We start from the raw sequence: 22,235 nt of genomic DNA on the forward strand, positions 1-22,235 counted from the left end.
ACTTTTACACTAATTTTAACTTTTATCTGACGAAATAAAGCCCCAAATCACCCTTGGATTTTGAGGTAAATGTTTTAAAATCCGCCCTAAAACGTTACTTAAGTAAAGTCAACTGTAATTAATTTTGTAAATGCTAACTTTTTTCCCGAAATTAATCCATGTTAGGTATATAAATATATTTTTGTTTGCAAAATGTTAGGTTCGTAACGGCAAGACCAATTTGGTTTATTTTTGTTTAGAATTATTGGTAAACGTCCAGAGAAGGTTTCAAAGATAAGATTGACTGGTTCTGGAAGTTCCACGGGCAACCCGAAGGCGAAGAGAAGCCTGCGGGCAACTACTAGTTTTGCATAATTTCGAACTAAAATACGACTTGGTGCATTTACGTTCAGAACCGTGGCCCCAGTCAAACTAAATTACAGTCACTTCTTATTTTCGTTGAGGTTTAAATATTCTAGCCGTAGGTTTTTGAAAATTCAAAGTAAATGTGATATTAATAATTGCTAATTATAAGTTTGCATAATAAAATAAAGATAACTTAATTATCTTAATCGCATAGTAAGTAAGCATCGCATAATAGTGCTATGTTAGCGTGTCACTAGTCACTATACTCACACCTACATAGAAAGTGTGGCGACCTTGAGCCTAACATTCAAGTTTTCACATCTCCATATTTATTTTTTTCACACAACAGATATATTCAAATCTGTTACAACCGGTTTATAACGATTTCGGCAGATTCGGTAACTCTTATTTTTAGTTCCGATGATGACGCTATGCTATCCAGACAGCCGCATTATTAACCCGAAGGCGAGAAAGGGAAGTATTATTATAAGTTTAATACCTATGTGAATCTGATGGTAGAATCATTTCAGAAACAAATGGAGCTACTAAGGGCTTCGTTTTAATTTTAAGGTGATCGAGAATGCTTTCAGCCATGTTTCGTGATTCCTGTAGCTGGTTTACATAAACTTAGATACAGATTATAGAGACCATATAGAGACTAATGGTAGGCTTGGGTCACCTTATTAGATATATGTTAATCTGGTACTGGCTTTACCTTCACACTTCAGTGATTCATACGATAAAGGGTAGACGATTTTTAAACTTTCTGGTACAGGTTAGTAGTAGTTATATAGTAACACACCAGATTCTGAAAGAATTATCTGAATCTGAAAGAATTATCTGCTTCGTAAGAAATAAATTTGCGCGCCAAAATCCAAGTAAGTAAGGTGAAGTTTACTCATGCTTTAGTCAATCAAAATCATTCTCATAATTTTACCGGAGAAAAATATTACTTTTATAATATAAGAAAAGTATACATGAAAAAAATTATTACTTTATTAATAATTTGTAAATGGACATGATATTTTATTTTATGTTCATGCATTGTTCATCATAGATTACCCTGCCTGTATTGTTGTTAGGCTGTTTTAGTCCTGCAACAGGCAAATACATTTCATAAAATGATTAATGAGTTAAACTAAGTTAAAATACAATTATTATAAAATAATAAAGCAAGTTCCGCAGCTGAGGCAGTTGTTTGCGAGTAAAAAGTTAATTCTCTCATCAATCTCCCCGGCCTCGAACAATCACTCCCAATCACTCCGCCTCATAGATTCGATCACTTCGACCACCGGCCCGAGGTGCTCACAGGAACAAGGTAACCTATTACCAAACCAACTCAATACAATGACATGTACTGACACATATTTTAGGCCTTCAGCGTATACACTATACGTACAGGTTGAAACTAAATTCTACGGTAAACATACTCGTGAGCAATAAAAAAGTTCCAGGGACATAATATGGAACGTCAGTGACAGATGGAAATTGGGGAATCGTTTGGATTGGCATAGTTTTGTTTCCCTTACTTATTTTTATAGATGTTAAATTTCTTGTTACGTTACACACATTTAATGCAACAAACATAGGTATCCCAATACCTACATTGCCATTGGCACCAAATTGGGCATCCTCGACAATGGAGCTTTGTGTCTACGAAATTGGCAACAGAAGAGAAAACAGCATTCATTCATGCGCCAACACACCTGCAATCCGCCTGTGAATCGAATCTTGTGCAGCCGACTTCGTAAACACAACCATCCGTGCGGCGTGAGTACACTGTAGCCACGCGTGTGTGTGTGTGTGTGTGTGTGTGTGTGTGTGTGTGTGTGCACAACACGGGAATCTTGGCACGTGGCCCGAATCGGAACTACAACCACCACCTCGCTGCAAGACGCTTCACACATAAACTCCAGCGCCTCCCATCAATATCACCTCGAAAGATCCTCGCTGTACTTCTAGCTGCACATAGACTTCAGTCACGTGAGTGCAGAGCAACTCTTTGGACTTGCGACGTTCTTGATCCGTGCGGCGCAAGGATTAAAGTTGGAGTGCAAGTGTTAGTTCACGGTGTCTGCTTGCCTACCGTGCGATGTGCACGCGGCGACAACGTTGTCAGATCCTAACGATGTTGACAGTAAACACCTCTCTCACTGGAGCTTTATACAATCACGTCGCGTCGAGCCTGATCGAGTTCCCGAGGGATGAACCTTGAGCATACATTTAACGTTGCCTCCCTTTACACAGCCTTCTCTGTATTGGTATAGATAAAGTATACTCAAGAAAGAAAATATTATTGAATAGCCGCTCTATCAGATTGTCATTTCTTTTGATGGCCGATAAATGTGATATTAATGGGTTTGATATGGATGGATTATTATTTTTGATCAGGAATCAGTAGTAAGAAACGTTGAGTGTTCCATGTCAAGTAAAATATTCAGCAGAAAACTTTATACCTGAGTATACACTGTAGAGCACACACCACACAGCAGACGCTATCTACAACGTACCTAAAACCTCCGCGAATATATCTTGTTTCCGAGAAAAAGGTTAAAACGAGGTTATTTCGGCCGTTGGTTACGCTAACACAACAATGTTGTGAACAAAAACGAAGGTTCGGCGCGAGCGCGCGAAAACGCATACCCTCAGATAAAAAGAACCGGTTGTTTCACTAATCGGTTTTTTACCGCCGACCGACGCCGAATTCCTCCCGAATGACGATATTGTACCGACAGCATGAGGTCACTCTAGCTTCACTAAAAACTATCGAACCAGAGGTGATAGTTCTCGCAAGATACATGTTTATTACAACGAGATAGACTCGTGGTTATGACAGCAGTGTTTAATACCTTCGCTTTTAGTAAACTGGAATGACCCCTTACAGACTGACCAATCGGTGAAGGTCTTCACTTGTGAGACACAATACAACCTACATGTATGTTAGCCTGATGACATCATTCACAAAACCGTTTGGCTGATAATAGAAAAACGGACGGATGAAGGAGAGCCCAATAGGCGATTAGCATCTGAGAGTTTTAGGTTTGTTTTCGTGCGTGTTGCATAAATTTGTAGCTGAAGTAAGTAATCTAAATATTTAGCTGCCTTGCGTAGTACGCCAGTGGAAGCTGTAAGCTGACTTTCCAGTACAAAACAATTAAATAACATAATGAATTAATCGATCTTAACAAATCAGTAGATGAATTGATGGCGGGCGCTGCAACACCGCAAACATATCATATGGCACGCCACCGGCCGGCGCGACGCGGCTAGCACCGAGCTAATGTATTGACATTGAATTTGGTGCCGGCACCGGCGGCGGCGGCGGCGGCGGCGGCGGTGCGAGTTCGCGACAACAATCATTACGCAACGAGGACGACTCAACTCTCCGCAGATGTTTGTGACACCCACGTGGACGAATGTGAGATTCAATTTATCGCATTACACAAGTGTTAAAAGGTCTTTCTCGTTAAGAAACTGGAAGCTTCATCGGATTGCGGTGAGAGGAGTACTGTACTATACGTAAGCGAACGACAAACGACAACAAGTTTCACTTTGAGGTCGAAATCGTGGAACCAACATTGAAAAGAAACAGGTAAATGTAATGGTAAATGAGTTTATGGCATACCTACGATGATTCGACGCTGATAAGAATCTAGTTGATAAGATTTGTAGAAACAACTTTCACTATCGGGTCGAGTGGCTAATCTAAGTGCAACGCGCGGCAGTAACAGTGGCGGCCGGACTGTGCGACATTCACTGCATACTCGTAGCAAGTTGAATATTGACTCATCTTTTTATTCAAACCACTAAAGCGCTATGCGTGTAAGCTGGAAATCGTAGAATTGCATGCACATAGTAATATAAACTTTTGAATATTCGTTTGTAAATCAACATTTTCATCCGAGTGTTCTTGCAGACACCAAGTCGTTATTATTCCGAGATATTATCATCGTTCTAGGGTACCTTATTCTCAGCCCAAAACCTACAGATAACACGATCACAGACTAACGTTATGTCTATGGACATGGACACCACTCACATACCACTCAATAACTCTGTGTCAGATTTCAGCCGTGTTACCAATTCAAAACAAACAATAAAATCCTCAAAAAGACAGTAACAGACACAAAACTGGCCAAGCATGACGTGTGAGAGGTTGGTGTGGCGCGATGGCGCGGCGCGTGGTGTCCATCCGGGGCGACGGGAACTGCCTCTTCCGCTCGCTGGCGCACTGCGTGCTGGGCAGCCAGGAGCGCCACCGCGACGTGCGCACCAGCGTCGTGCGCCGCGTGGCCGCCAACTGGACCCACTACCGGGACTTCATCATCGGGGACCCCTCCTATAAGGGCGTCCGCAGCGCCGGCGACTACGCGTACCTGATGGGCCGCGACGGCGAGTACGCGGGCCACGTGGAGCTGCACAGCGCCAGCGAGGAGTTCCCGCAGTACACCTTCAAGGTGCACATCCACGGCGGGGAGAAGACCATCGACTACGGCTACGGCGCGCGCGTGTGCCACCTCCTCTTCACGGGCTTCCTCGACGCCGGTCACTACAGCGTCATCTACTGACTCCACTGTTCCGTGTATTAAAATCTGTTCCGACATTCTATCCCGCTCGTTTGTTCTCGACGCCTCCGAGCGCAGGTATCGGGTATCGGAGCACTTAGGGCAATTAGCGCTTCCGCCGCGCGGTTGTTTGCTTACATTCTAATTCAAAGACAAACGTCCTGTTAATTTCGCCTAATCAAATAACGCCGCGAGGCTGGCTGCTGTATACGGGGCCTCGACTCGCCGTTTCTATTTTCTTCTCGGGTGAAATGTTACCCTACATTGCCGGTACTGGAACAGCTATACAAGTAGGAGCTTATCTAACCTGACCAGGCTGTGTCGCGCTCCCCCGCCCCGCGCGGCGCCTGGTGCTGCGGGCCCGCGGGGGGAAGGGCCAGCTATTCGGGATTTTCTCAACAGTTGGAAACGTCTTTTAAGCGCAACTTTTTGTCCCAATTTATTCGTCTTACCTCTGTTCCTATAACAAGACAAAACCACTAAATGGAGGCGGGTGTGACTGATGGAATTCATGGACACACTTCTTCTGTATAACTTAGCGAGTATTTATTTCTGTTACGGAAATAGTATGGTTTCTGTTAAGTAATGTACACACGCTGTAAACACAACAAATCGTATTGTCGAGTAAACATATTTGACACGGGTGCCAAATGGGTCTCGAATCTCGATTCTTTATAGTGGTCAGATATTTTCGGAGTTAACTAAAGATAGCTACGAATAACTGAATATTCAGGAAGGGTCCTGTTTCCGTCTCGCTCTACCCTCCGACCTTGTCCCTCACCCTCCCTGGTTGCGGTGTGCGTGACTGCCGGCCGAAAAACAGTTCAACATATTTTACACCTACTACGTTAAGTAGTTACATGATTCGGTAGATTCTTATTCCCACACTTTAAGGGTTATTTTGGTTACGAAGTTAAGGATTCAAGCATTGCCAAGCGAGAATGTCTGAAAGAAATTTAATACTTTGAGTTCTATTGGATTATCGTTGAAATTGCTTTTAATATCGCCAAACACTTCGGACAAGGAAAGGAAGGCGGAATTTGCAATCTCGACTAAAATCAATTAAGGGCATTCGCCGACGCCACTCGCTCATAGTTCTAAATTAATTTCCAACACTTGTATGATTAATATTTCAGACATGCAGAACTGTAACTGTTGCTAATAATAAAATCATTATCACCTGAATTTCTAATGTAATGTTATAATTTATTAGGATAGCTACATTTAGAATATTATAGGAGTAGTGCACTTTAGAATTTATAATGCGTGTGTATAACTCATTATAATTATCATTTTTATCATCATCAGTAAATACAATATATTCTCTGACGAATGCCTGTCTAGAGGTACCTTATGTATACTTTACCTAATTTATATATTTCGAAAGAAACGCTACAGCACTCAGTCCGCTTTTTCCTCCACAAATATAATATTTAAACTTTACTTTTTTAAATAGTAATGAAATTACCCATATTAAAAGCTTTATGATTTGTATGAACAGTTGGTGACTTCTCTGTTTGTCTACGCGCATAACCAATGAAAAAGCTAATTTATTTCAACTGAATCAACATTGTACCCCTACGACTACGACTATTGTATACAATGGATAGGAATTTCAGAAAATCTTTCTTCCTTATATAAACAAAATGTCTCTCCTTATTTTATTTTTGATATTCGAGCTTAGCATCGCTTTTAAAGGGTTTCCTGGTGGAATATTGTAGCAAAATAATATCGTGGTGAAAGATTCAGTAGTTACTTACAACTGTGGTAACGATTGATTTTAAAACATAATAATTACCTATGTTGATAAATTGATGACTCATCCTCAACACTCTCATCATAAAGCATCACAAACTGTGCAATATTGTCAACATTGTAAGTAAAATAACACTCAATATCGCCAACCATGTTATTTTTAGCGTCTCCCGTGTGTTAATGAGGAAAACAGAATAAATTAATAATAATTACCAATATCGTTAGGGAACTTACACAGCGTAATTAATGTAATTTTATACGAGGTTTGACGCGGGGCTTGTTTGCATATTTATTTGATGAAACTTTAATAAAGAGTGCAGAAAAGCTGGTGAAATATTAATACTTTCATCTATGGGAGGGCCCATCTTAGCGCTCCGCAGGGTGGCGTGAGTTGTGGCCGGCGGGAACCCTATTGCGAACTTCTTTTATTTTAACCACGATTTTCGGATTATAAGGTAATGTTGCTTCGTTTTGATTTCAGGATAGCCCCTCAGTTGTATAGACTGTGTGCTTGTTTTGTGTGTAAGTTTGCATACTTTGAAATGTTGTCATGTGCCATTTGTTTCAAAATAATTACCTCGCTTTCTTCAATAATATTTGTACTTATCAGATAAGTAATCATGATAATAGTAGTACCTACAATAATCATGCAAACGAGTGAAGTTTTTACCTGACTAACAAAATTAGGAGTTCTCTTTTAAACCAGTTTTTATGGTAGCTGTGAAAATGATCGCATACAAAACTCAAAGTAGGTATTTATTAAAACATTAAGAAACAGTAGGTTACTATTTAGATACATTTTAGTGTTTAAAATGTACTTAGCTATCTGCAGATTAGCCGTGGAGCCTGCGAACTGACCTTCGCAACAACGTTTTAGAACGTGAATTCTAGAGTCTAGAATCTAGACATTCTAATGCGTCTTAGTCATTATTTAATATTCCTAGGCAATATAAATTCCAATAGGTTCAAGATTACTTATGCCTTCGTATTTGCAGTAATGAGTTAGGTTATTTCGCAAGACTGAACAACGTAATTTAGTTTGTAAATTGAGTAAGTAAAGTAATTATAAAATTCGTTTGAATCAACCTCTGGGAAATACAACACTAAACAGGAAGCTGATAATATGACACCGGGGTACCACTAAAATATAATTAAAGATCATCTCAGTATTATTACTAGGACTCATGTGCAAGATAATTTCTGGAATCAACATATTAATTTACATAGTTAACCTAGTTATGTCATGTAAACTAACGTGACGAAACAAAAAAAGATAGCTATTAAGTAAAAACTGAAGAAATATATTAAATATTTAAAATAATATCACACACACACACACACGCACTCACGCCTTGTACTAATGTACTCCCTTGCGGGGTAGGCAGAGGTGCATTGCTGCACCCACTTTTCGCCAGAGTGTTATGTTAGTCCCAATGTAATAGGGGGTGGGCCTATTGCCATTTTACGGGCACATCCAAGACCCGAGAACAAATATCTGTGTTTAAACAAATATCTGCCCCAGCCGGGAATCGAATAAAATAATATCACTAGGAACTATTTTTACACCACATAATAAAGTAGTGCAAAGAAAACACGAGAACGAGTGCCATGTAATAGTGATGTATAATTAAAAATGCAGTTGAATCGCCATATCGATTGATTGACGCCAAGGTAATGATGGCACTTAAGTGATTCAGACACATTTGAATTCCAGAAACAACTTACTATTCTAGCGCACTATTTACACCAGCTGTTAGTCTCCAGGTACATTATGAATAGACCTAATGGTCTAGTTCCTACACCTAATTGTAGAGTACATACAGAGGTTCTAATACTGAAGTCTAACTCTTTATGTAGGTCGAAGGCAATGTCGCTTTTCTCGAAAATTTAATGACTAGCGTTGTATAGTAGGTACATTATTTTTAAAACTCGACCGAAATGTGAAAAGGTAAGTAATGGAGTTTGTCATTCGTATTAGCGAGATCTGTAGGTAGATAGAACATTGAGGTGCAAATTGTCCCGACAAAGAAACAAGATAAGCCGCCATGTTCAGCCGTTGAAATGTTATTATGCTTCTTGACTATCTCTGTTCAATCGGTTTAAACTTAGGTCACATCATTGTGGCTATATTTAACTGTTCTCTTTGTTATTTCGTAGCGTGTTTGTCTGAAACTCGACATAAAATACCTACAGTCTTCCATTGCAATGTGAGAAGCGTGTTCAAGGGATATGGAAAGTACGGATAATACAGAACGGGTACAAGTACTAATACTTGCTCCGTTTGTGACACAAGATTGATATTGACCTAACAACCCCAATCATTGGTCAATATCGTCTGCAGCTGCTGACTCTACTATTAGACTCTTGGCTTACAAGTGGATAATTGATGACTAAATTCTGGTTCACTTAGTCACTGTTTCACAGGGTCTAGATAAAGCATATCTCGAGGATAGAAATGAAAGTTTCTGAGTAGCAGAAAGTCTTATCTACCACACTGGTAAATAAGTTTATGGATGAAAGTCATATTTAATCGTACACAAACATGTAGTTTACGATTCGGTGAGTAATATAGAGTGACTTAAGTACATAAAACGGTCCACGTCGTACAAACATAATAAGTATTATAATTTTCATAGGTTTATTTAATAATATTATACTTAGTGCTTGTCACTTGCCATGTAAACGGAGCTTCCAAAGCACGGGCCCGTGTGACTTGGGCCTAACCTGCTGGGTAGACAGTGAAACTTGGCTTAAACTTTGTGAGTGGAATCGTGGATAATCTTATTCGCGCACAGATTACACCCACGCCGCGTCCCCAGCACGTATCGTACACACGAGTATTAATGTCTATTACAAGTTTAGAACTTGCATTATCAATCACTTTTCCTAACTCTACTCATCATCAGCAGTCTAAGTTTTTCTCGGTATTGTATACCTAAGTGTTATTTGGAACCCTTACCGTCTAGATCTACAAACATATTTTTGTTTAAATATAAAATCTGCTTGAATTTCATACCTTGCTCTACAGGCTAAAAAATAACTACTAAGTACCCATGTAGTTAGCCAAATAAATAAATACTGCTCTATTGAAAACTGACGTTAACCTACCAATAGCAACTATATTGAATAAATAATTTATTTTAAAAATTAAAATGCTTTTTTATAAGTATCCGTAGCTTCTGAGACCCAAATGAAAAATGAAGAGTTGCAATCTCATTAACTAGCAGATAATGAATTATAATGCTTCTCATGTACGAATACGAGTACAAACGCATGGTATGATTGGTATGCCGTTAAACACATTGTTTATTTACCTCGCCGCACTGTGATTAGCTCCATTAAAGACAATATTAGGACGAAGCATTACCTGGCATTGCTGTGTACGTATTATTATGTACTCTAATCCCGAGTCCACATTACTGAACCGTAGATGTTTTATTAAATCAAATATTAAACAATATAATTACTTATGTTACTTAGACAAATAAAGTTTTTCTTTCTTTCTTTCTTTCTTAAAAACAAAAAAAAAGTTATATCTTGTTAAAAAAAAACGAGCGGATCTTTTACAGTGAACCACTGATTGCCTCCGCGTAGTGCCCTGAAGTTAATATTGCATGCATCTCGCAGCCAACAGGACAATACACAGTAATTTAGCGACATCATAATATATGCGAGGTCTGTCCCGAATCTGTCTATGTTTACAAAACCATGCCATTCCGGTAGAGTAGACCTCAATGATCAGTGGTCTGAAAATTTGAGTTAAATTCATTATTTCATATTAATGTATCAGTAATGTTGGTATAAATATTCAAAAAACCTTGTTTACTGTAAGTAACTCATTCAGAAATATTCATCTTTAGTATTTTATGATATCACGTCACGTTTCATGTGTCTTTCGTCTTATTCCAAAGGTTTTTGTGTCTACTCGTAGTCTAGTCAGTCAAAAACAAGAACTTTGATCCCTCTATTGATTATGTTATTTTTCGTGTCGCTTGCCGTTGCAGTTTCTATTTCAGAGAATGATTATTTAACAGAACAGTAAATGCATTACAAGGAGGGACATACGCTCACAAGACGAGACTGACCCCGAATCCTGACACATTCTGTAATGTTAATAACCATATTAGTCATACCAGATATCTCATTTACAACATCGCTAGTAGTTACTTTATCAGCTATGAATGGCCGAGGCGCATCGGTTGTTTTGCTCGTTTCGTCTTCGCCATAAGGTTCAATTTCGCCTGAGAATCTACGAATATTATTGCGGTCAGCTGTAAGTTGTATAGTTTTAGCGTCACCTGTCTTGGCTTGTGAACGTGACTAATATATTATTTGCAACGTCTGCAGTTGACTCATGTCAAAGTGCCTGTTATTGGTTGAATATTCACGGTAAAACATTTCGCAGAACTAAAGTACCCGCTTACTTGGAATTAGGTTATTACTTATTCATTAAGGAATCAAAAACATTACGCCGTATCGTAACCTGTTTCCCTGTATATCGTACGAATACAATCTATAACAGTGACGATAAATAATTGACATATTTTGACACAGATTTCCCGTGAAATGAAACAGTTGGTTTTGGTCACGCGCCAGTAGTGACTGCCGGTTCACGGCTAGGTCACGCTGCGCCGACCGCTATACTACTACACTACACTGGGAGCTGGAATTAGACATTCGCTCAACACAACACCATACAGAAACAGGCTAGCTCGGCTAATACTCTCACGGTCGGCCCGCGGCAGATCAGCCCAGTGAAAATAGTCCCTTGATGCGTGTGCCGCCATCTTCGGCATTCGCAACAGAGACAAGACACCACCACGCCAAGAGCGAGCGGGACGGAAGATACACTAACGTACAAATATCAATATATCAGTTGCGTGATGAATTGAAAGTCACATTTCGTATCCTGTCTGTCTGATAAATAATGGATAATGTTTTCAACGCGTTTTCAACGTAATCATACGATTATTATGCACGGCATTGCTTAAGAATGCTGACTGGTCCGAGTGGTGTGCGCGTTGCGGTGTTGAGATAGCGTCTAAATTCCTTTGGCTGTGCGGCTAAAGTTGCGAACGATAGGCAAGTGCATGGTATGCGATGAAATACTCGCTAAGCCGATGAATGGGGTTCCGGCGCGAGAACCGACGAGTAATTGGTTGCGTTGGAGTAAATCCATCCAGCACTTAGTGCTCTACGACCACGGCATCTGCTTGCATATTGTTTGTATCTTAGAGTACCAATCCCCTGCCCTGTATGTCATGGAATGATCATCATTTCGATTAGTTTATCAGAAATTTACGACACTCACTACATAATTATATTATTTAGCTAATTTAATTCAATTAGCGATATGAATCATCATTTAACAACACTCATACGTCACCATAATAGCTAAATATTTGTAACTGACGTTAAATAGCATACTGATTTGCAATGATTCACATTTTCTCTATATCTAAAACACGGTATTTAAATGTGTCACAATTTCGACGTACATTTAACGTTGCGTTAAAACGTATCTCAAATGTTAATTACTGGCACACAGAGCAACCGCACACTTAATTTAGAACTCCGAAACGGTTCATTGATAAAATGGTCCATTGCTAAATTCAATAATATTCCCCTCAAAGGCGGAGTGGTCCCTCAGTGAGACTGGCCGCGCCATGCGGGTGATCAAAGACTCCGGAGCTAGTCGACGGACACTTAAATGAGCCGCCAAATGGCCTTAAACAGACCCGCGTCTCTTGCCGCTTCGAAACGAGTTAATGCGTTTAGTTCTACGCACGGAGTATGCTGATGCTGCCTCAAATAATGTAATGTATGTATACATAAGTACATAATAATTTATGTAGTTAATTTGATATAACATAGTTACAGACAGGTCAGTTGCCGACCGCCGTGACCCGGCCGTGCGCCAATTAAGTTGACTTTACTGAAAACATTGACAAATTGGGCATGAATTCCGACCGCCGCCTGCCATTTGTAGCCCACCGTCGCTCGCCCATGATGCCGTCATCATTGAATAATAGCTCAGGGACTATCATACTGAATCATTGCATTCATTTCTAAACGAAACATTGTCGTTGGAAGCTTTGCGTTTGAGGGATTATTTAATCAGCAATCAACTAATCTCTCGGAGTGGCTTTGATTCATTTTGTCATTCGATGGTCTCTCTTTGTCCGTCATTACATCAGTCAATATTGATTTAATGGTGCATGTACTTATGCATGTATATATAATCTTTCCCTAAGAAACATTTAGATGATTTAGGCTTATATATTTTCTAACCATAACCGTATTATTTCCTGCCTCAGCGCAAATAATCTCAATCTCCTTTTCACGTCAACAATAAAATTTACAACCGTATAATGCACTGAATATTGTGAGCAGAGCCATCTACTAATCGACTAATGGCACACAGGAAATCAGGCATGTAAACATAATCCGGGCTGGTCAGATTTTGACGATGAATCGGACAGAGTGTGCGGGGGATTATATGCACATCGGCAGCGCTACGGCCAAAACTCACCACTTGATCCGACCAACATGTTCGACGTATTGTGTTCTCGCCCATTATCCGCGTAGGTACCTTCTATTTCAGCCGATTAATTCATTTACACAATGTTGTGGTTTATGTTTAGGTTCTTTAAACGTAACAAATGTAACATGACTGACTAACAAGAAGAATGATTAAAATGGGAAGATCTGACAGGATAGATACATCGGTATTTTAGTATTGATCCAAACATGACAAAATTGAATACCCATATCCCATAACTGAAGCGTCTCCGAACTTGGACAAGATCTCCACCCCACTGTGCCACTGACTGACCTTTCAAGCTAATCTGTCGATTTTTTTTTAATATCAACAGAGATCACTGAATGTATACCGCCAGTGTTTGTTCATAATTAATTAAAGTCGAAAATATGTTACGGCCAGCTCTATGATAAAGATTACACACACAACAGGAAGAAAGACAAACAATGTAAAACAGTCCATGAAATACAGTCATTGTTTATCGCACATCGTGCGGTCGTTTAGGTCTCAACTTTGTATAAGGAAGACGATTCATAGAACTGGCGGTTGAAGCGGCCGATCGCCAGACGTCATCACCGGATTTGGACTAGCGCGAAGTAGCTGTATCAATTCAGATAAACTTGTTGAGTTTTAAAATAAAATTATAAATAAATATTGTCATCAAAAAACTATATGCAATATGTATATATATAGGTAGATTTATATATTCCAATGAGATTCTAATCTAATCTAACAGCAAAGTGAAGAGCGACGCTGAAAAAAAAGTTCAAATAAAACAGTTAAGTGAAGGACGAAGCTGAAAAAATACCGCTGTATTTCTGTTTTTGTTGGAAAAGTGGTGTTTGCCAACATGCATTTTGTGTACACGCCATTTGTAGAAGGGGATTTGCGTTCATGTAGAGAGCAGGTAATTTGGCCGAGATAACGAAGCCACTGGAAAACATCGATAAAACACGCAGCGCGCGTTCTTAATTTAAACCTCACACACTCACACTCACACACTGCCACTCGTGATGGGAACAGGAAGGTGGCTGGTGGAAAAAATCTGTATTTATAAGTACCTACTACTTGCATATTTTGGGAATTCGTACATAAAAAAGTAAATTCGAATCAATTTATATTTATCTCGTTGATACGTCCAATTTTTATGTAATTAATTTATGAATCATGAGAACTTTAACTAATAACAACAGTAAGTATATACATACATAACATTTCCAAAAATAATCGTAAAGAAGATAAACTTATTTTTGGTCTAAGTATTTATAAATGCATAAAGTTCTCAAACATTAATTCAATTAAACTTGGTAATATATTAATGTGATACTCCAAATATGTGTATGTATCAAAGTAGGTAGTAGATATAGTATGCAGAGCAGATATAGATATGTGTGATAAGTATAACAATTGTTTGTTCGAACATTTATGATAAATAGATAACTCCATACTTTTTCACACCTACGTAGAATGCTATATTTTACAGTGATAACCAAAAAGAAAATTATCCGCAAAGTAAAAACCATACATACGTTATCAGTTTATTTAAACGGTTCGCAGATAGTGGTTTCGATCAGCTGATTAAACTGAATGTAAATGTAGAAAATTTAAATGCACAAAATGCTTTCAGTGAAAAAGAAAATAATCTATTATCGAAGTACGACTTCCTATTGAGTTCCGAGAAGCTGTAAACTGGAAAACAAGCCTGGAAATGATTGATTCTGGGATATTTCCGAATGCTTAGAATTCTTCAGGGCACAACTTTTTACAGTGGAAAGAAGGAATTCTTATAATGTTATCAATTTGTCGGTAAAGCATCTCAGACAAACTAAAAAAGATTTAAATTCTGTCACTCTTCCATATTTATATTTCTGTGAATGTTTGTTTTTTATTATCCGACTTTTACTTACCTACCTACTTACTACCTAAATACTCGTTACACTAATTGACAATAATTAAGCCTAATCAGCTGAGCTAGAATATCGTGACATGAGATTGAACAAAACTAAAAGGCGGGCAACCTACGAACTGATACTTTAGGAGGACCTTTTAAGGATAATTAGGAAAGGCTTTTAAATTCAATGAAGAAAAGAAGAGTTTCTGAGAGTGTTAAATGTATTAAATATAAATACAAACCAACAAATCAATAAAACATCTCAAAAATCAAAAATGTTGGTTTATTTTACATACCATTAAGCCAGTAACCAAAGCTATTTTTATCTTTTTATAACAATACATTCCAGCTTGGATCGAGAGGTTTTTAATTAAATAATCTGCGAGTCGCATAAATATTTCACTATCGAGATAAAACGATTGCGGATTTTTCAAATTACATTCAATATTATTGGCGGAGAATGTGCATTATACGCTTTGTTTCCACAAGGAATATTTTTGACACCGCTTTTATTTATATACAACAATGAAAAATTATAATTATAAGATCAAGCTTTATAGATCGATGCATAACTTTACAACTAGGGATTTAGTTATCTTATGAATTTAATTGATGATTGCTAATATTTTGGTATTATGAATTAGCAATTAAATCCATAAGTAGGTACATTGTTTTTCCTTAATATAGCTGCTCCCCCTGTTACTTACCAGCAGTAAATAAACAAGGAAAGGGAGTTCAAAATACTGTGTAAGTAGGTATATGTTAATTTTTATATATAAGTACTAGGTATATACGTTTTAAAAAAACTGTGTTGGACCAGTTAAATAGTACACATATTATGTACTCAATTGACCGTATTCATAATGGGGTTACGATATCTGAAAGTAAGATAGGCAGGTAGAGAAGCATAGGTATGCGGTGTACCTACCAAGATAAAGATAGAATCAGCGTGTTTATAAACACAAGTAAAGTTTGTGGACGTTTTACTGCAAATTTCTCTGTTTTTGGCCTCAGCAACATACACTAATATGTATTAAAGTATAGGGCAAATCATGTTAGATTCCAATCCATGGAGCAAGAAAGTTTTTTAAGGTTAAAAAACTTTATTGGGTATTTATAGGTAGTTGTGGAAAGATTGTTTAAAGTAGTCGGCAGTGGTGTAAACTCGAGTGAAACTGTTGCGAGAGTGGACGCGGCGCTCAGCAGGCCCCGGCGAGGCAGCGGCGGAATGCTCCATTCATTCAACTAACTCTGGAGTAAGTGTGCTCAATAATTTCGCTGGTTTAGGTTAAGAAACGTTGAAATCGACCGCGGGTAGGCAGTCCCACGCAAGCGCGGTCTTCACTACGCGAGTGTCAGTATCAGAAACTCAAAACTGTTAAACAATAATGCGCTTAGCTCGTTCGCTTGCATTCCAGCCGGGGTCCGTCATCGCTCAGCCGACACTTACCTGTTGCCAGTAGTCCTCGAGGGACAGCTTCCACTCGAAGTAGCCGGTGTCGGTCACGTCCTGCAGTTCGCGGAATAGGTTACCGCTAGGCAGGACATCCATTATTGCGTTAACATGTGCCCACGAGACGAGAGTATACACGGAACACGCGCGGGCGGCCTCCTCGGCGCGCTGTACTGGACTGACTCAGCGGCCGTTACCACGACGCGCTCGCCCCCGCACCCCGCGCCACGCACCCCGCACCGCTCTCAGTATTTAAGAAACAGAGATAGCGATTGTGCCCCTCTCTCTTTTTTCGTCCTTTTCTCCAAAAGAGATTATCGGGAGAGTTCGGGACTCGCAGCACGTGAAGCCGACACGAAGATCAACGTAAGTTGTAGAGTTTCTTACGTATAGGTTTACGGACGTGGGTACGATGCGAGGCCGGAGTGTACCTTCTGCGTTTATTTTTAAACCCTGACCGCGAAAAGAGGGTGTTTTAAGCGAAGGTTTTGAATCCGTATGTAGCCATTTAAGTACTTAAGTAGATATTAATAAGTAACTATGTACTTAACACTTAAGTGAGTTCTTAAAATGTTTGGAAATGATTGTAGGTAGTTACGAGTAAAAACAGTTCAGTAAAGTAAAGTTGTTCTAAAGATCTGGGCTCAACTCACCTATTAGGCTGACCCCGTTTCCTGCATTTTTTTTATCGTTCTACTCTTAATAAGAAGGTAAGTAAGTACCTAAGTATAAAATATAATCATAATATTTAGTTATAAGTACTTAAACTTAAATATATTACAACACCACAAACGTGCTATACTCCCTACTTTTACGGTCGCGGGTAAAAGCATTTTTTCCATTTGCAAGGAGTCCTTCAGTTATTAAATGAAAGATGCTTTTTTCCAGCTATTTAATGTTTTCCAAAGAAATCCTACAGTAAAAGGAAGTCTCGGAAGAAAACTATATACAGTGGCACTCATTATAGTTGTTGACTTCATTTCTCTCCTATAAAATGGGAGTCAATTGCAATCAGCCCGGTAGAGATTGTAAGGAAATCTATCAATTTGTGGAAGTAAACAAGCTTGTTAGGGAGCCAGGAGGAGGCCACTTCAAGGATTTTATTTCAAAGGGAACAGGTAAGTAGTTAAAGAAAATAAAATAAATAAACAGAATTACACGAGCATCGAGCTACTGCAAACTATCTCCAACTAAGTTTAAGGACGTCCGGAGCAATTTATTTGAAAGCTCTATCTTTCGAATCGTTTCCCTTATTTAAAATTATCTCTATTTATAATATTTTTCTAACCATGAAAACTAAATACTTACTTGGAGCGCTTTATAAAATAATCCCTAATTCATCCTAACAATTCACTATTACCCTATGGCTTCGTATGTTAGGTAAGTACATTCTTGATAAAAACCGCCCCACCAGGAAAAATATAGGCCTATTCATAGTTAACACCGTCACTATCAGCAGCTTTATTACCGCCTTCAGTCCAGCTCGTGACGCGCAGGAACCAAATATTCAGGTGAACCATCACCTGTTTCTTACCCAGGAACGACGCCACCTGGGCAGTCAGAGACTGGTGCCAAACTGACTTCACCATGGTGAAAAACCCTATGTCACCGACATTTTATGAAGGCGAACTACAACTCACAAAGTTAAATCTCAAGTTAAGAACACTGGACATCCAGGGATTGTTAGGGTAAGGCCGGACAAAGTGGTAGTAATAGTCTATGCTGGTAAGAGTGCCGGACATGGCGGCCCTCTCCCAAGGAGCGCCACAACAATATGTGCTCGACCTGCATCCAGGCTATTTCCAGCCACCTGTCTTAATTCGTCAGTCTATGGTATACCGGAGGACATCCCTGGTGGTCTACCCCACTAGTCATCAATCTTCTTTGATATAAACGTAAGTATATTATAGCCCGCCCACTGCCACTTCAGATTGCAGATTTTAGTAGTTATGTCCGTTACTAGCGAATTTCCTTACAGCTAGTGGAAATAAGGAAGTTTGAGATGCATCATGGCACCGAGACACTAACCAAACAACTTCAAGGGCCGGCTATTATAATAATAGAAAAATAAAAAGTATTTTCCTTAACCTCAGACCTGCAGCCAAGATGCTGAAATCCTTGGTGAAATTCCTGTCGCACCGAAAAGTCTCGTGAGAATGAAAGCTCACGATCTATTAAAACTGGCGAAATAAGGCATGTTTTTGTTGTTCAGTTGAACCAATGATTTATGAGGTTAAACTGGGAGCATCACTTTTACACCCTGTTTAAATAGCAAATTGCTCATATTTATTTCCTGTATTTCAGAAAACGCTATAGAAAAGACGCGGATCGCAACAAGCTTAAAAAGTTTACAAACTTATAAAGACCTTTTCCGAAGAATCTAAGTGAACGAGATAATACTATTACACAAGCTTTTATTTTTATATTTATCTAAAGAAATTGTCTATTGTGCGAAAATATATTTGTTGCGAAGAAAATATTAAGTACCTAAGTATACTTGAAACGTTACGCTTACCTAAGTTATTCATTATGAATGTGTCTGCTTGTTTATAGAGGTTGTCCGAAAGTGATGGCATTTTTAACACTAAACAACATACAACTTTTTTATAGTACTTAACGATGCTAGGATTAGGATTCTATAATAAATGCCATACTTAATGGAATTTACATACTTAAGTGGTATAAGCCCTTTACTATATACATCATTGAGTAAGAATGAATCTTAAAGTTGGATTTGAAACCGTTAGCTTTTATACACAGTCATGTTAAACAATTTGTAGTTTCGATTTGCGTCCGAAATATAACAATAAACCACAAACCACTCTTCGATCCATTGGGACTGTGTCAGTCTAACTACCGAGCTCGGTGGCTATTTTGTATGACGTTTATGTGATTTGTTTGTAAATGCTTCAGAGTAATAAAAGTACTCGATGAATTCATATTATATGTCAAAGTTAAAGTTGAGTTACTGTTCTGTAAACGACAAATTAATACAGTTCTGTAGGTTTATCTTATATTAATTTAAGTGTCCGATAAAATGATGAAGCCTAAAATGATCTGAATGAATAACATAAATAATTATGAACCTAATTAATATTCGGCCCTTTTTGGTCTACAATAATATTTTGTTTAAGTTAACGAGCATTGTATAGCCAAATAAACCAATACATGTAAATAACATGGCAGCAGGGGAAATACAATATAGTCCAGTCAAGGAATGAGGTGTAGAGTGCGTGAGCAGGTAACTAAGAGATTCCTTCAGAAACTTGTTCAGGGGGCTTAGGTTGTTAACATACCAAAAGTCCTGACTCCTAGGTGATGAGCGGGGGGGAGGAGGGGGGATTAAGGGATGATTTTTTGGGTTTTAGCTTATATCTCGAAAACGGTGCATCGGAGAGAAATATTTTCAACTAATCAAATGGAGTTCTTAAGACAGATATCTCAGTAGACAGACGGTAAAATGTGGTTGTTTTTTGTGGCATCCAAGCCGTGTGTCGGCAACATTGCAGAGGTGGGACTCACTTCACCATTTTTTATCAGGCGCCTATATTCACATAGCAGGCACTCAATAGTAGAAATATATTTTATTACTTACTTTTACATCTTGTACCTACGATCACAGAGTGTTACAAAGATATTGTTGACATAAACCTTGAGCAAAGGGCACATCTAATTAAATTAATGCTTCATAGAATCTTAATAAATATCAAAACATAATAACATTCTTCTTATAACCTACTTAATTAGTGTTCCTGTTATCAAGTACAACACTCCGATATGTTGTTGTAGGTAAGTACATTTGATAATATAGGTATATTTTTACTCTCTTTTGCTTGTGAACGTCGTTTTATTTTTCCGAGAAAACTGGATAAAAACCCATCCAGTAATTACAAAGGTGGCGCGAAAATACAAACAAGCAGGCAAACATTTATTTAAAAGAGAAATAGGTTTGTGGTCTTTAAAAAGAAGGGTGTTTAACGTCTCTATGTAGGTATCTTTGTGCTGAATATCTCTGTGGTAGTGTAACGTTTGATTTTTATTTGTTTTTGGGTCCTAGCTAGTGTTACCCGCGTGTTGTTAGCTGTCCATGGTTAAGAACAGCCCCAGTGTTGTTAGCTATCAAAAACAGCTTAGCTATTCAAAAGTTATGCGACTGAGAGTGTTGAATGTCGGTGGTTTTAAACGGAGTCCCGAACCATATAGAACTATACTTGATCGAAGGTTATTTAACGGATATCGACTATAGCCTTCCCTGTGCACACAGTAGGTTCTATAAATTATTATTACAAATTCTAATGTCGATACTTGGAAAAGTTCGATCTGTACAACAAATAGTTTCCATAGCCTCGTTCTAATTAGTCCGGCTCAGAGGATTCACGATGTTTTCTCCAGCAAGAAAACTTGCAACTTGAGCTTGTACGGGGGCCTTCAGTTTGTAGGTACATATTCTACTATAAATATTCCTGTATAGCTGATAAACAGGGTGAAATTTTATCATTTGGCCACCTACCACTTACCACCATGTAGGAGGCATTCAGAGTGAGATTTCCAGAACAGTTTACTATTCAGTATAATATCTACTTATTCAAAAAACTTACAGAACAATTATGTGATTAAAGGTAATTAAGGATCTACTGCATATAAGCTTGTAGTCAAGACTAACCTCAACCAACTGATTTTTATAAAGCCAATAGTTATTTATTTATTTATTCATCATCACACTACATAGCATTACAGTTAAAAAGAAAACCTTAGCGCTGCATAGAGGCACAATTATAATAATACTTAGTTAATAATAAAGTTCTCACATTTATCCATCAGACTCACAAAATTTCAGACATGCCTTTTTTAGTATATATATATATTATCTACTCCACTTCCCCTATATTAAAAGTTGCGTGACGAACGAAAATAATCGCGAAGTCTCTAAAGTCGTAGTTGGAACTAAAGTTGTTAATGAATGCCACATTTTGCAACACCCTATATAAAGAACTATTCCAGTCGCCCGAGTAAATGGAAACATTTTTTTTTCTTCTCTGCATTTAGGTAATCAATTGTCTAGTCTAGCACAATTCTAATAAGTATATTTCCACCAAGGTTTTATAATCCAAAATGAATGTTGCAAGAATACACTCGGCCATGGTAAAGTATTAAAATTAATTCATAAAATTGAGGTGCTAAATAAAAAATACTGTTTTTTTTTGCTTCAGTCACAAAGTTTTGCTTCAGCTACGATAAAAACTCAATGGAACAATTTTCTACAGTGCAAATTTATGTCAGTCTCGTTACTGTTCTCTGGGTAATTTACCCGATAAACTGAACACTAAAAATCATCAAGAAGGAAAAATCATATAATATTACAGAAATTGTAGAGACGATTAACATATTTTTGCTTAGATGTGATTTCTGCACATTTGTAAATTTTTAAGCGATAGTAAAATAAAGATGTATATGTATATGTTTACAGGTGTCAAAATCATGCTAAAGTAATTTAATACTGGTTTATGTGTGTTGAAACCATCTATGAATATAATAACGTATGTGTATTTATTTAGCAGGATGTGGAAAGCCGAGGACAGAGAACAAAATCGAAAGGTCCTATCTTCAGCAGGTAGTGCATTTATTTTCAAAATACTTCATTTAAACACTCATGTTCTCATATTCATATAAAAATTGCTGAGCCAT

At 38.2% G+C, this 22,235-nt stretch overlaps 1 protein-coding gene across 1 annotated transcript in view; it reads right to left on the reverse strand.

Annotated features, from left to right (window-relative positions):
* The window catches only part of LOC105384583 (Krueppel-like factor luna), a 60,670-nt gene extending 43,930 nt beyond the window's left edge, over positions 1–16,740 (reverse strand). Inside the window, exon 1 of the mRNA XM_011554847.3 lies at positions 16,548–16,740. Within this exon, the coding sequence (XP_011553149.3) occupies positions 16,548–16,649 (102 nt within the window). The 5' untranslated portion in view covers positions 16,650–16,740. The remainder of the gene's footprint in view (positions 1–16,547) is intronic.
* Positions 16,741–22,235: the final 5,495 nt, after the last annotated feature.

Source organism: Plutella xylostella, chromosome Z (assembly GCF_932276165.1).
Source record: "Plutella xylostella chromosome Z, ilPluXylo3.1, whole genome shotgun sequence".
Classification (NCBI taxonomy): domain Eukaryota; kingdom Metazoa; phylum Arthropoda; class Insecta; order Lepidoptera; family Plutellidae; genus Plutella; species Plutella xylostella.